General features: G+C 42.0%; 1 protein-coding gene across 1 annotated transcript; it reads right to left on the bottom strand.

Annotated features, from left to right (window-relative positions):
• Nucleotides 1-4,079: 4,079 nt before the first annotated feature.
• Nucleotides 4,080-15,768, bottom strand: LOC144893347 (uncharacterized). The gene is made up of 2 exons (XM_078783884.1): nucleotides 13,692-15,768; nucleotides 4,080-5,098 (listed from the first exon to the last, which is right to left on the bottom strand). Exons 1-2 carry the CDS (start codon nucleotides 15,630-15,632, stop codon nucleotides 5,096-5,098), a joined length of 1,944 nt encoding a protein of 647 aa, XP_078640010.1. The 5' UTR covers nucleotides 15,633-15,768; the 3' UTR covers nucleotides 4,080-5,095.
• Between the last annotated feature and the right edge of the window lie 208 nt (nucleotides 15,769-15,976).

Below are 15,976 nucleotides of genomic sequence, written 5' to 3'. Positions count from 1 at the left end.
TTTTGCAACACTAACACAAGTGCGAAAAGTGTTCTTCCCACACTAATACAAGTGCAAAAGTGGTTTCCTGCACTCAAGTGTGGAAAGTGGTTTTCAACAATAACACAAGTGGGATAAGTGGTTTTGCAACATCAACCCAATTGCGAAAAGTCTTTTTCAACACTAGCACGAGTGCCAAAAATGGTTTTCAACGGCAGCAGAAGTATGGAAATTGGTTATTGCAACACCAACACAAATGCGAATAATGGTTTACAACACTAGCACGAGTGTAGAAAGTGGTTTTGCAAGACAAGCACATGTGTGAAAAGTGGTTTTCAACACGAACACAATTGCAAAAAGTGGTTTTCAACACGAGCATGAGTGCGGAAAGTGGTTTTCAACGCCAGCATAAGTGTGGAATTTGGTTTTTGCAACACTAACACAAATGCGAATAATGGTTTACAACACGAACACAATTATTGCAAAAAGTGGTTTTCAACACCAACCAAAGTGCGAAAAGTTGTTTTCAACACTAGCACAAGTGCGGAAAGTGGTTTTGCAACACAGGCACAAGTGTAGAATGTGGTTTTCAACACGATCGCAAGTGTGGAAAGTGGTTTTGCAACACTAACACAAATGCGAATAATGGTTTACAACACGAACACAATTATTGCAAAAAGTGGTTTTCAACACTAACCAAAGTGTGAAAAGTTGTTTTCAACACCAGCACAAGTGCGAAAAGTGGTTTTGCAACACTAACACAAGTGAGACAAATGGTTTTGCAACACTAACACAAGTGCAAAAAGTGGTTTTGCAATGCTAGCACAAGTGTGAAAAGTGGTTTACAACAGTAACACGAGTGTGGAAAGTGGTTTGCAACACTAACCCAATTGCGAAAAGTGGTTCTGCAACACTCGCTTAAGTGCGGAAAGAGGTTTTCAATGCCAGCACAAGTGCGGAAAGTATTTCTGCAACACTAGCTCAAATGCGGAAAGTGGTTTGCAACACTAACACAAGTGCTATAAGTGGTTTTCAATGCCAGAAAGAGTGCGGAAAGTGGTTTTTGCAACAATAAATCAAGTGCGAAAAGTGGTTATGCAACACTAACACAGTGTGAAAGTGGTTTTCAACATTAGCACGTGTGCAGAAAGTGGTTTTCAATGCCAACACAAGTGTGGAAATTGGTTTTGCAACACTAAGGCAAATGTGAATTGTGGTTTTCAACACTGGCACAAGTGCGAAAAGTGGTTTTGCATCGCTAACATAAGTGCAAAAAGTGGATTTCAACACGATCACAATTATTGCAAAGAGTGGTTTTCAACACTAACCAAAGTGCGAAAAGTTGTTTTCAACACGAGCACAAGTGCGGAAAGTGGTTTTGCAACACAGGCACAAGTGTAGAACGTGGTTTTCAACACGATCGCAAGTGTGGAAAGTGGTTTTGCAACACTAGTTCAAGTGCAGAGAGTGGTTTTCAATGCCAGCACAAGTGCGAAAAGTGGTTTTGCAACACTAGCACAAGTGAGACAAATGGTTTTGCAACACTAACACAAATGCAAAAAGTGGTTTTGAACACTAACAGGAGCGCGAAAAGAGGTTTTCAACACTAGCAGAAGTGCAAAAAGTTGTTTTCAACACCAGCACCAAGTGCGGAAAGTGGTTTTGCAATCCTAGCACATGTGTGAAAAGTGGTTTTAAATGCCAGCACAAGTGGGGAAAGTGGTTTTGCAACACCAAAAGAAGTGCAAAAAGTGGTTTTCAACATGAGCACAAGTCCGATAAGTGGTTTTGCAATACTGGCACATGTGTGAAAAGTGGTTTTTCAACACTAATACAAGTGCAAAAGTGGTTTTTCCACACTAATACAAGTGCAAAAGTGGTTTCCTGCACCAACACAAGTGCAAAAAGTGGTTTTTCAACACTAACACAAGTGCGAAAAGTGGTTTTTCAACACTATCACAAGTGCAAAAAGTGTTTTTTCCACACTAATACAAGTGCAAAAGTGGTTTCCTGAACCAACACAAGTGCGAAAAGTCGTTTTTCAACACTAACACAAGTGCGAAAAGTGGTTTTTCAACACTATCACAAGTGCGAAAAGTGGTTTTTCAACACTAACACAAGTGCGAAAAGTGGTTTTTCAGCACTAACACAAGTGCGAAAAGTGTTTTTTCCACACTAATACAAGTGCAAAAGTGGTTTCCTGCACCTACATAAGTAGTCTAGTAGGAAGACTAGGTCCCCCTGCACCCCCCGGAGATATACTTCTAATCAGTGTTTCTAGATTGGAAAAAATGTGTAGAAAATGACTAGCTATGGCCCCAAGCTGAAACAATGTCCCACATACCATTTTTATGCAAATTACTGCTGCCATTATCAAAAAAACGATTTTTGACATATCTCAGCCAATATTGCAGATAATTGAAAAATGAAGGTGTCTAGACCCATGTTTTGAAGGGCATAGATCATGATAGAACTATTCATAACATGATTACATGTGTCTATGGTATACTAGTATGCTAATTAGTGCTTTATTTACAAAATAATCACAGTTTTACGAAATAATAGACTCATATTAAGGTCCGTCTACACAGACGTTAACACAAAGTTTTATTTTTCTAAATATTACAACTGTCAAAATAGTCCTAGCACTCAATGTGACCACTCTTCTCTTGCTTGTTTTAGATAAACATCATTAGCATTAGTGATTCTACACTGAGTCAGTGTAGCACATGAGACACCCAGCTTAAGGTCCATCCTAGCGACGGTGTGTGATGCCTTGAACCAAAACCATGACAGCTCCAAGGTAAGTCCGTTGCCCCTGCACCATTCCGCAGGACGCATTTTCCAATGTATGTGTGTACCAACTACATATATACTCCCAGGTCTAATGGCTCATCTTGACTCTGAGACTTGACAAGGAGCACTTGTTACTTGTTACTCCACTTGTTACTAGTTGTGCCTCAAAGAGAATCTCTGCATATCCAGAACCACGCATCTTGTGTCCAGTGAGCATCCCGATGTAGTTCATGGATGTGTGGAAGGGTCCAATCGTTACTACATGACTAGCAAATTCATTTGGCCAGCGCCAGATGATGGGAAGGGCTTTCATGCAGACACCCAGATCAAATGTATTCAGGACCCATCTCTGACCCACCTCAGCAGTTGCTGCCTCGGAACGCTTCAGTAGCTCACGAACAACTGCGTTGTCTGTGATCGGTTGGTGGATAGGCGTGCAGTAGTCGACTGTTGATTTGCTGGGTGGGGGAGAACCAGTTGCAGAGGTGAAACCCCCTAGCCCAGGCACAGGCTGCAGGCCACAGCTTCCGATGTATCTGATGAAGAGCCAGATGTAGTACTCTTGCATCGTAGTGGCATAGACTGTGTCATTCTCTGCTGGCGGTGTGAATGATGAGCCTTCAGGGAACTTCGGGCCAACGCGAGTAAAGTGCAAGGGTGGGAGAGTTTTTGGTGTGTCGACCTTCAGGCTACGCTGTTGTGACCTATTGATGGTAGGTAGCATTCGGTCCTTGCTGCTCTCGAACCCGGGCTTGACCTCCTGCACCATGATTCCTCCAGCACTGTTTACAATGTTGCTGCCGTGCACACTGGTAGTGGTTTTATTCAAGTTGTCCCACTCACAGTGGAATACAAGGTTGCCCTCTCCTGTCACAATTTGTGGTGTACGATAAGTTGAGACTTCATCCAGGACCTTGGCGAGAGCAGTTTCCAACTCCAAGGCGAAAACGTAGCTCTCAGAGTGTCCAAGCCTGTGTAGTATTGTGGTGAGCTGTTTGCTTCGGAACAGGTGCCTTACAGTCACACAGAGGAGAATGTGCTTTGGTAACTTCCATTTTCCATCTGACACTGCACGGCACAGATCTTGTCCAATGGAGAAGACCAGACGCTTCACCTTTTCTGTCTCGATGCCCTCCTTGCCAGTCATTAGCACGCTGAGAAAGCGGACAAGGTCTGGAGGTAGGATGTCTTCAGGATTGAGCTCCATGTCTTCAGCTGTTGGTGGCCATGGTTGGTCTTTACACTCTCTGAAAGCCTGTAGAATACCCTGGCGAAGTTGGAGGGCAACATTTTGGTTCTTGTTTGTGCTTCCGAGTGTGAATGCTCGTGCGAGAGCATTGGAAACTGTTATGTTTGAGCTGTGCACAAGCCAGAAAGAAATGACATCACATTTGTCATGATCAACCTTCGTGAAGTGGATATGCTCCTTGATTGGGTCATTCTGTAGGCGTTTCAGTAGTTTCTCTGACCGATAATTTGAGTTCTCATATCCATTCAGTTTCAGTTCCTCGACATAGAGCAAGCGCAAGGAAGAAAGCTGTAGAACTTTATTCTGCTGGATGACCTGGGTTTGAATGTGTTCCAGTACTGAGTTGAATGCCTTTTCATGGGCGGCTGACATGCAAGCCTGCTCCTTTGGTGCTTCGGCTCTGTGAATCGCACGCTCATAGTTGTAGAATGCTGTGCGGAAAGCTTTAAAACATGACGGATGGTGTTTGGCCTCACATGCAAAGAGGTCTTTGTTTTTCACCTTTCGATGGAGTCGATAGAGACCCATTTTCTCAGCCCGTGTTTCGATTTGCTCCCATGCATTTTCTTTGTTTTTAAAGGATGGGAAGGTTGTAGGCCTCTCAGTATTGCGATGAGCATCTTTGGTCTCAACTTTCTCACAAAATATACACTCTGGCGGGAAGATGGGTTCAGCAGAACCTCCTGGTTTACGAGGAGAGTGATGCCATGATGAGGTTGATGGCCCTGGTTCTGTATCATCTCCCAGACGATGAAAGTGGCGGACAAAGTGCTTATAACACTTGCTGTGATATCCTACTCTTTCTAGGTCATCAGGAAGAGTTGCCGGGATCTGATCACATACTGATTGCATACGACATGGGGAGTCATGCGGTTGGTTGAGACGTCTATCCCGGATCTTTTGAAGCAGTTGCAGTTTTTCTGAAGCAGATCCTTTAATTTTACGGAGGGGCGTGAAATCCCCATGATCAGACATGGATGGTACATGAAGGATGCATGTAGGAGGAGAGCTTTGGGCTGCAGGTTCTACACTCCGTTTTCTTTTGGGCATGCTTGCTGTCGATGTCTACCATCACTGTTAAATGACAAATAAGAAATCACGAATGATGTTAAAAGTGCCTGTGAAAGGAGGCTCTGAGTTTTCAGTGAGGTAACAGAGGTTCTGAGTCATGTTCTACACTAGGGTACTTTTTAGCTGACTAAACCATGTTTAGTGGCATCAAAAGTGCTAATAGCTAAAACATCTAAATTCTTCCACACTAACGTTAGCTATCTAGGCCAATGAAACATTGTGCTAAGTTACTGTAGCTAGCTCAGCTGTCGTGCCTCTTTCTGGTTCAATTCATATACAGAAGTCAACAGATATGTCTCATGTTTGGCATTAACAAAAGTTTAAGTTACACCGACATTAGGAACATACTGTACATAGATGAGGCTAGCTTTAACGTTAGCTAACATGGTGCTAGCTGGCTCAGCTGTTATTCTGCCTGTTTATGATTTCATGCAGAAACTGAAGTCAAGAGTGTGAGTAACATTATAGTTAGCATCTTACCTGGCTAGATTGGAGGATGAATACCAAGAACAACACACAGATGGAATGGAAGACTGAACTTTCAACTGAGGTATTCAATAACATCAACGTTACCAATTGATACGAGCGCGCGACATTACCAATTGATACGAGCGCGCGAGCGCGCATGTTACATGGATGGAAATGTAAAATGGCAGCTATAGCAGCACTAATTTGGATCTCTAGTCTGTCATTTCTGCACTGTGATTGGATAACATAAAAAAATATGTTTGGGAGTTAACAGCAGGAGTTGGTAGATTTTACGTGGGCTGGGTGAGAAACCTTTAAATAAGCAAGTGAAAATCTCTCGCAATACAAAGTCAATGGTGGGAAGAAAAGTTGAGTGGTACCAATGTTACTGCCAATGTCCCGCCCCTATGCAAGACTCAGGAGCATCTTGTTGACATTTAACCTTGAAAATACCTGGGTTTAGACCCCTTATGTACCATGTTAAGTTATCTGCAGTATTAACGTATCCTTATCATTTGTAAAACTGATTATTTTGTAATTACAGCATTAATATGCATACTAGTATACCATAGACACATGTAATCATGTTATGAATAGTTCTATCATGATCTATGCCCTTCAAAACATGGGTCTAGACACCTTCATTTTTCAATTATCTGCAATATTGGCTGAGATATGTCAAAAATCGTTTTTTTGATAATGGCAGCAGTAATTTGCATACAAATGGTATGTGGGACATTTTTTCAGCTTGGGGCCATAGCTAGTCATTTTCTACACATTTTTTCCAATCTAGAAACACTGATTAGAAGTATATCTCCGGGGGGTGCAGGGGGACCTAGTCTTCCTACTAGACTAAAGTGCGAAATATGGTTTTTCAACACTAACACAAGTGCGAAAAGTGGTTTTTCCACACTAATACAAGTGCGAAAAGTGGTTTTTCCACACTAATACAAGTGCAAAAGTGGTTTCCTGCACCAACACAAGTGCGAAAAGTGGTTTTTCAACACTAATACAAGTGCGAAAAGTGGTTTTTCAACACTAACACAAGTGCGAAAAGTGGTTTTTCAACACTAACACAAGTGAGACAAATGGTTTTGCAACACTAACACAAGTGCAAAAAGTGGTTTTGCAACACTAACACAAGTGCGAAAAGTGTTCTTCCCACACTAATACAAGTGCAAAAGTGGTTTCCTGCACTCAAGTGTGGAAAGTGGTTTTCAACAATAACACAAGTGGGATAAGTGGTTTTGCAACACCAACCCAATTGCGAAAAGTCTTTTTCAACACTAGCACGAGTGCGGAAAATGGTTTTCAACGGCAGCAGAAGTATGGAAATTGGTTATTGCAACACCAACACAAATGCGAATAATGGTTTACAACACTAGCACGAGTGTAGAAAGTGGTTTTGCAAGACAAGCACATGTGTGAAAAGTGGTTTTCAACACGAACACAATTGCAAAAAGTGGTTTTCAACACGAGCATGAGTGCGGAAAGTGGTTTTCAACGCCAGCATAAGTGTGGAATTTGGTTTTTGCAACACTAACACAAATGCGAATAATGGTTTACAACACGAACACAATTATTGCAAAAAGTGGTTTTCAACACGAACCAAAGTGCGAAAAGTTGTTTTCAACACTAGCACAAGTGCGGAAAGTGGTTTTGCAACACAGGCACAAGTGTAGAATGTGGTTTTCAACACGATCGCAAGTGTGGAAAGTGGTTTTGCAACACTAACACAAATGCGAATAATGGTTTACAACACGAACACAATTATTGCAAAAAGTGGTTTTCAACACTAACCAAAGTGCGAAAAGTTGTTTTCAACACCAGCACAAGTGCGAAAAGTGGTTTTGCAACACTAACACAAGTGAGACAAATGGTTTTGCAACACTAACACAAGTGCAAAAAGTAGTTTTGCAATGCTAGCACAAGTGTGAAAAGTGGTTTACAACAGTAACACGAGTGTGGAAAGTGGTTTGCAACACTAACACAAGTGTGGAAAGTGATTTTCAACATGAGCACATGTGCGATAAGTGGTTTTGCAACACTAACCCAATTGCGAAATGTGGTTCTGCAACACTCGCTTAAGTGCGGAAAGAGGTTTTCAATGCCAGCACAAGTGCGGAAAGTATTTCTGCAACACTAGCTCAAATGCGGAAAGTGATTTGCAACACTAACACAAGTGCTATAAGTGGTTTTCAATGCCAGAAAGAGTGCGGAAAGTGGTTTTTGCAACAATAAATCAAGTGCGAAAAGTGGTTATGCAACACTAACACAGTGTGAAAGTGGTTTTCAACATTAGCACGTGTGCAGAAAGTGGTTTTCAATGCCAACACAAGTGTGGAAATTGGTTTTGCAACACTAAGGCAAATGTGAATTGTGGTTTTCAACACTGGCACAAGTGCGAAAAGTGGTTTTGCATCGCTAACATAAGTGCAAAAAGTGGATTTCAACACGAACACAATTATTGCAAAGAGTGGTTTTCAACACTAACCAAAGTGCGAAAAGTTGTTTTCAACACGATCGCAAGTGTGGAAAGTGGTTTTGCAACACTAGTTCAAGTGCAGAGAGTGGTTTTCAATGCCAGCACAAGTGCGAAAAGTGGTTTTGCAACACTAGCACAAGTGAGACAAATGGTTTTGCAACACTAACACAAATGCAAAAAGTGGTTTTGAACACTAACAGGAGCGCGAAAAGAGGTTTTCAACACTAGCAGAAGTGCAAAAAGTTGTTTTCAACACCAGCACCAAGTGCGGAAAGTGGTTTTGCAATCCTAGCACATGTGTGAAAAGTGGTTTTAAATGCCAGCACAAGTGGGGAAAGTGGTTTTGCAACACCAAAAGAAGTGCAAAAAGTGGTTTTCAACATGAGCACAAGTCCGATAAGTGGTTTTGCAATACTGGCACATGTGTGAAAAGTGGTTTTCAACACTAGCACAAGTGGTTTTCAATGCCAGCACACGTGTGGAAATTTGTTTTGCAACACGAAGACAAATGCGAGTTGTGGTTTTCAACACCAGAGCAAGTGCAAAAAGTGGTTTTGCAACACTAACACAAGTGCGAAAGTGGTTCTGCAACACGAGCTCAAGCGCGGAAAGTGCTTTTCAACACAAGTACAAGTGCGGAAAGTGGTTTTGCAACACAGGCACAAGTGTAGAATGTGGTTTTCAACACGATCGCAAGTGTGGAAAGTGGTTTTGCAACACTAACACAAATGCGAATAATGGTTTACAACACGAACACAATTATTGCAAAAAGTGGTTTTCAACACGAACCAAAGTGCGAAAAGTTGATTTCAACGCCAGCACAATTGCGAAAAGTGGTTTTTCAACACTAACACAAGTGTGGAAAGTGGTTTTCAACAATAACACAAGTGTGATAAGTGGTTTTGCAACACCAACCCAATTGCGAAAAGTCTTTTTCAACACTAGCACGAGTGCGGAAAGTGGTTTTCAACGGCAGCAGAAGTATGGAAATTGGTTTTTGCAACACCAACACAAATGCGAATAATGGTTTACAACACTAGCACGAGTGTAGAAAGTGGTTTTGCAAGACAAGCACATGTGTGAAAAGTGGTTTTCAACACGAACACAATTGCAAAAAGTGGTTTTCAACACGAGCATGAGTGCGGAAAGTGGTTTTCAACGCCAGCATAAGTGTGGAATTTGGTTTTTGCAACACTAACACAAATGCGAATAATGGTTTACAACACGAACACAATTATTGCAAAAAGTGGTTTTCAACACGAACCAAAGTGCGAAAAGTTGTTTTCAACACTAGCACAAGTGCGGAAAGTGGTTTTGCAACACAGGCACAAGTGTAGAATGTGGTTTTCAACACGATCGCAAGTGTGGAAAGTGGTTTTGCAACACTAACACAAATGCGAATAATGGTTTACAACACGAACACAATTATTGCAAAAAGTGGTTTTCAACACGAACCAAAGTGCGTTGTTTTAAACGCCAGCACAAGTGCGAAAAATGGTTTTGCAACACTAACACAAGTGAGACAAATGGTTTTGCAACACTAACACAAGTGCAAAAAGTGGTTTTGAACACTAACAGGAGCTCGAAAAGTGGTTTTCAACACTAGCAGAAGTGCAAAAACTTGTTTTCAACACCAGCACAAGTGCAGAAAGTGGTTTTGCAATACCAGCACAAGTATGAAAAGTGGTTTACAACAGTAGCACGAGTGTGGAAAGTGGTTTTTCAACACTATCACAAGTGCAAAAGTGTTTTTTCCACACTAATACAAGTGCAAAAGTGGTTTCCTGCACCAACACAAGTGCGAAAAGTGGATTTTCAACACTAACACAAGTGCGAAAAGTGGTTTTTCAACACTATCACAAGTGCAAAAAGTGTTTTTTCCACACTAATACAAGTGCAAAAGTGGTTTCCTGCACCAACAAAAGTGCGAAAAGTGGTTTCCTTCACTAACACATGTGCGAAAAGTGGGTTTTCAACACTATCACAAGTGCAAAAAGTGGTTTTTCCACACTAATACAAGTGCAAAAGTGGTTTCCTGCACGAACACAAGTGCGAAAAGTGGTTTTTCAACACTAACACAAGTGCGAAAAGTGGTTTTTCAACACTATCACAAGTGCAAAAAGTGTTTTTTTCACACTAATACAAGTGCAAAAGTGGTTTCCTGCACCAACACAAGTGCGAAAAGTGGTTTTTCAACACTAACACAAGTGCGAAAAGTGGTTTTTCAACACTAACACAAGTGCGAAAAGTGGTTTTTCAACACTAACACAAATGTGGAAAGTGGTTTTCAACAATAACACAAGTGTGATAAGTGGTTTTGCAACACCAACCCAATTGCGAAAAGTCTTTTACAACACTAGCACGAGTGCGGAAAGTGGTTTTCCACGGCAGCAGAAGTATGGAAATTGGTTTTTGCAACACCAACACAAATGCGAATAATGGTTTACAACACTAGCACGAGTGTAGAAAGTGGTTTTGCAAGACAAGCACATGTGTGAAAAGTGGTTTTCAACACGAACACAATTGCAAAAAGTGGTTTTCAACACGAGCATGAGTGTGGAAAGTGGTTTTCAACGCCAGCATAAGTGTGGAATTTGGTTTTTGCAACACTAACACAAATGCGAATAATGATTTACAACACGAACACAATTATTGCAAAAAGTGGTTTTCAACACGAACCAAAGTGCGAAAAGTTGTTTTCAACACGAGCACAAGTGCGGAAAGTGGTTTTGCAACACAGGCACAAGTGTAGAATGTGGTTTTCAACACGAACACAATTGCAAAAAGTGGTTTTCAACACGAGCATGAGTGTGGAAAGTGGTTTTCAACGCCAGCATAAGTGTGGAAAGTGGTTTTGCAACACTAACACAAATGCGAATAATGGTTTACAACACGAACACAATTATTGCAAAAAGTGGTTTTCAACACGAACCAAAGTGCGAAAAGTTGTTTTCAACACTAGCACAAGTGCGGAAAGTGGTTTTGCAACACAGGCACAAGTGTAGAATGTGGTTTTCAACACGATCGCAAGTGTGGAAAGTGGTTTTGCAACACTAACACAAATGCGAATAATGGTTTACAACACGAACACAATTATTGCAAAAAGTGGTTTTCAACACTAACCAAAGTGCGAAAAGTTGTTTTCAACACCAGCACAAGTGCGAAAAGTGGTTTTGCAACACTAACACAAGTGAGACAAATGGTTTTGCAACACTAACACAAGTGCAAAAAGTAGTTTTGCAATGCTAGCACAAGTGTGAAAAGTGGTTTACAACAGTAACACGAGTGTGGAAAGTGGTTTGCAACACTAACACAAGTGTGGAAAGTGATTTTCAACATGAGCACATGTGCGATAAGTGGTTTTGCAACACTAACCCAATTGCGAAATGTGGTTCTGCAACACTCGCTTAAGTGCGGAAAGAGGTTTTCAATGCCAGCACAAGTGCGGAAAGTATTTCTGCAACACTAGCTCAAATGCGGAAAGTGATTTGCAACACTAACACAAGTGCTATAAGTGGTTTTCAATGCCAGAAAGAGTGCGGAAAGTGGTTTTTGCAACAATAAATCAAGTGCGAAAAGTGGTTATGCAACACTAACACAGTGTGAAAGTGGTTTTCAACATTAGCACGTGTGCAGAAAGTGGTTTTCAATGCCAACACAAGTGTGGAAATTGGTTTTGCAACACTAAGGCAAATGTGAATTGTGGTTTTCAACACTGGCACAAGTGCGAAAAGTGGTTTTGCATCGCTAACATAAGTGCAAAAAGTGGATTTCAACACGAACACAATTATTGCAAAGAGTGGTTTTCAACACTAACCAAAGTGCGAAAAGTTGTTTTCAACACGAGCACAAGTGCGGAAAGTGGTTTTGCAACACAGGCACAAGTGTAGAACGTGGTTTTCAACACGATCGCAAGTGTGGAAAGTGGTTTTGCAACACTAGTTCAAGTGCAGAGAGTGGTTTTCAATGCCAGCACAAGTGCGAAAAGTGGTTTTGCAACACTAGCACAAGTGAGACAAATGGTTTTGCAACACTAACACAAATGCAAAAAGTGGTTTTGAACACTAACAGGAGCGCGAAAAGAGGTTTTCAACACTAGCAGAAGTGCAAAAAGTTGTTTTCAACACCAGCACCAAGTGCGGAAAGTGGTTTTGCAATCCTAGCACATGTGTGAAAAGTGGTTTTAAATGCCAGCACAAGTGGGGAAAGTGGTTTTGCAACACCAAAAGAAGTGCAAAAAGTGGTTTTCAACATGAGCACAAGTCCGATAAGTGGTTTTGCAATACTGGCACATGTGTGAAAAGTGGTTTTTCAACACTAATACAAGTGCAAAAGTGGTTTTTCCACACTAATACAAGTGCAAAAGTGGTTTCCTGCACCAACACAAGTGCAAAAAGTGGTTTTTCAACACTAACACAAGTGCGAAAAGTGGTTTTTCAACACTATCACAAGTGCAAAAAGTGTTTTTTCCACACTAATACAAGTGCAAAAGTGGTTTCCTGAACCAACACAAGTGCGAAAAGTCGTTTTTCAACACTAACACAAGTGCGAAAAGTGGTTTTTCAACACTATCACAAGTGCGAAAAGTGGTTTTTCAACACTAACACAAGTGCGAAAAGTGGTTTTTCAGCACTAACACAAGTGCGAAAAGTGTTTTTTCCACACTAATACAAGTGCAAAAGTGGTTTCCTGCACCTACATAAGTAGTCTAGTAGGAAGGCTAGGTCCCCCTGCACCCCCCGGAGATATACTTCTAATCAGTGTTTCTAGATTGGAAAAAATGTGTAGAAAATGACTAGCTATGGCCCCAAGCTGAAACAATGTCCCACATACCATTTTTATGCAAATTACTGCTGCCATTATCAAAAAAACGATTTTTGACATATCTCAGCCAATATTGCAGATAATTGAAAAATGAAGGTGTCTAGACCCATGTTTTGAAGGGCATAGATCATGATAGAACTATTCATAACATGATTACATGTGTCTATGGTATACTAGTATGCTAATTAGTGCTTTATTTACAAAATAATCACAGTTTTACGAAATAATAGACTCATATTAAGGTCCGTCTAAACAGACGTTAACACAAAGTTTTATTTTTCTAAATATTACAACTGTCAAAATAGTCCTAGCACTCAATGTGACCACTCTTCTCTTGCTTGTTTTAGATAAACATCATTAGCATTAGTGATTCTACACTGAGTCAGTGTAGCACATGAGACACCCAGCTTAAGGTCCATCCTAGCGACGGTGTGTGATGCCTTGAACCAAAACCATGACAGCTCCAAGGTAAGTCCGTTGCCCCTGCACCATTCCGCAGGACGCATTTTCCAATGTATGTGTGTACCAACTACATATATACTCCCAGGTCTAATGGCTCATCTTGACTCTGAGACTTGACAAGGAGCACTTGTTACTTGTTACTCCACTTGTTACTAGTTGTGCCTCAAAGAGAATCTCTGCATATCCAGAACCACGCATCTTGTGTCCAGTGAGCATCCCGATGTAGTTCATGGATGTGTGGAAGGGTCCAATCGTTACTACATGACTAGCAAATTCATTTGGCCAGCGCCAGATGATGGGAAGGGCTTTCATGCAGACACCCAGATCAAATGTATTCAGGACCCATCTCTGACCCACCTCAGCAGTTGCTGCCTCGGAACGCTTCAGTAGCTCACGAACAACTGCGTTGTCTGTGATCGGTTGGTGGATAGGCGTGCAGTAGTCGACTGTTGATTTGCTGGGTGGGGGAGAACCAGTTGCAGAGGTGAAACCCCCTAGCCCAGGCACAGGCTGCAGGCCACAGCTTCCGATGTATCTGATGAAGAGCCAGATGTAGTACTCTTGCATCGTAGTGGCATAGACTGTGTCATTCTCTGCTGGCGGTGTGAATGATGAGCCTTCAGGGAACTTCGGGCCAACGCGAGTAAAGTGCAAGGGTGGGAGAGTTTTTGGTGTGTCGACCTTCAGGCTACGCTGTTGTGACCTATTGATGGTAGGTAGCATTCGGTCCTTGCTGCTCTCGAACCCGGGCTTGACCTCCTGCACCATGATTCCTCCAGCACTGTTTACAATGTTGCTGCCGTGCACACTGGTAGTGGTTTTATTCAAGTTGTCCCACTCACAGTGGAATACAAGGTTGCCCTCTCCTGTCACAATTTGTGGTGTACGATAAGTTGAGACTTCATCCAGGACCTTGGCGAGAGCAGTTTCCAACTCCAAGGCGAAATCGTAGCTCTCAGAGTGTCCAAGCCTGTGTAGTATTGTGGTGAGCTGTTTGCTTCGGAACAGGTGCCTTACAGTCACACAGAGGAGAATGTGCTTTGGTAACTTCCATTTTCCATCTGACACTGCACGGCACAGATCTTGTCCAATGGAGAAGACCAGACGCTTCACCTTTTCTGTCTCGATGCCCTCCTTGCCAGTCATTAGCACGCTGAGAAAGCGGACAAGGTCTGGAGGTAGGATGTCTTCAGGATTGAGCTCCATGTCTTCAGCTGTTGGTGGCCATGGTTGGTCTTTACACTCTCTGAAAGCCTGTAGAATACCCTGGCGAAGTTGGAGGGCAACATTTTGGTTCTTGTTTGTGCTTCCGAGTGTGAATGCTCGTGCGAGAGCATTGGAAACTGTTATGTTTGAGCTGTGCACAAGCCAGAAAGAAATGACATCACATTTGTCATGATCAACCTTCGTGAAGTGGATATGCTCCTTGATTGGGTCATTCTGTAGGCGTTTCAGTAGTTTCTCTGACCGATAATTTGAGTTCTCATATCCATTCAGTTTCAGTTCCTCGACATAGAGCAAGCGCAAGGAAGAAAGCTGTAGAACTTTATTCTGCTGGATGACCTGGGTTTGAATGTGTTCCAGTACTGAGTTGAATGCCTTTTCATGGGTGGCTGACATGCAAGCCTGCTCCTTTGGTGCTTCGGCTCTGTGAATCGCACGCTCATAGTTGTAGAATGCTGTGCGGAAAGCTTTAAAACATGACGGATGGTGTTTGGCCTCACATGCAAAGAGGTCTTTGTTTTTCACCTTTCGATGGAGTCGATAGAGACCCATTTTCTCAGCCCGTGTTTCGATTTGCTCCCATGCATTTTCTTTGTTTTTAAAGGATGGGAAGGTTGTAGGCCTCTCAGTATTGCGATGAGCATCTTTGGTCTCAACTTTCTCACAAAATATACACTCTGGCGGGAAGATGGGTTCAGCAGAACCTCCTGGTTTACGAGGAGAGTGATGCCATGATGAGGTTGATGGCCCTGGTTCTGTATCATCTCCCAGACGATGAAAGTGGCGGACAAAGTGCTTATAACACTTGCTGTGATATCCTACTCTTTCTAGGTCATCAGGAAGAGTTGCCGGGATCTGATCACATACTGATTGCATACGACATGGGGAGTCATGCGGTTGGTTGAGACGTCTATCCCGGATCTTTTGAAGCAGTTGCAGTTTTTCTGAAGCAGATCCTTTAATTTTACGGAGGGGCGTGAAATCCCCATGATCAGACATGGATGGTACATGAAGGATGCATGTAGGAGGAGAGCTTTGGGCTGCAGGTTCTACACTCCGTTTTCTTTTGGGCATGCTTGCTGTCGATGTCTACCATCACTGTTAAATGACAAATAAGAAATCACGAATGATGTTAAAAGTGCCTGTGAAAGGAGGCTCTGAGTTTTCAGTGAGGTAACAGAGGTTCTGAGTCATGTTCTACACTAGGGTACTTTTTAGCTGACTAAACCATGTTTAGTGGCATCAAAAGTGCTAATAGCTAAAACATCTAAATTCTTCCACACTAACGTTAGCTATCTAGGCCAATGAAACATTGTGCTAAGTTACTGTAGCTAGCTCAGCTGTCGTGCCTCTTTCTGGTTCAATTCATATACAGAAGTCAACAGATATGTCTCATGTTTGGCATTAACAAAAGTTTA

The sequence above is a fragment of the Myxine glutinosa genome, chromosome 8 (assembly GCF_964187855.1).
Source record: "Myxine glutinosa chromosome 8, kmMyxGlut1.1, whole genome shotgun sequence".
NCBI classification, from domain to species: domain Eukaryota; kingdom Metazoa; phylum Chordata; class Myxini; order Myxiniformes; family Myxinidae; genus Myxine; species Myxine glutinosa.
This window is presented reverse-complemented; position numbering and strand designations above follow the sequence as displayed.

Coding starts and splice junctions, on each gene's coding strand:
- LOC144893347 (XM_078783884.1), bottom strand. CDS start 15,632: ATGCCCAAAAGAAAACGGAGTGTAGAACCTGCAGCCCAAAGCTCTCCT.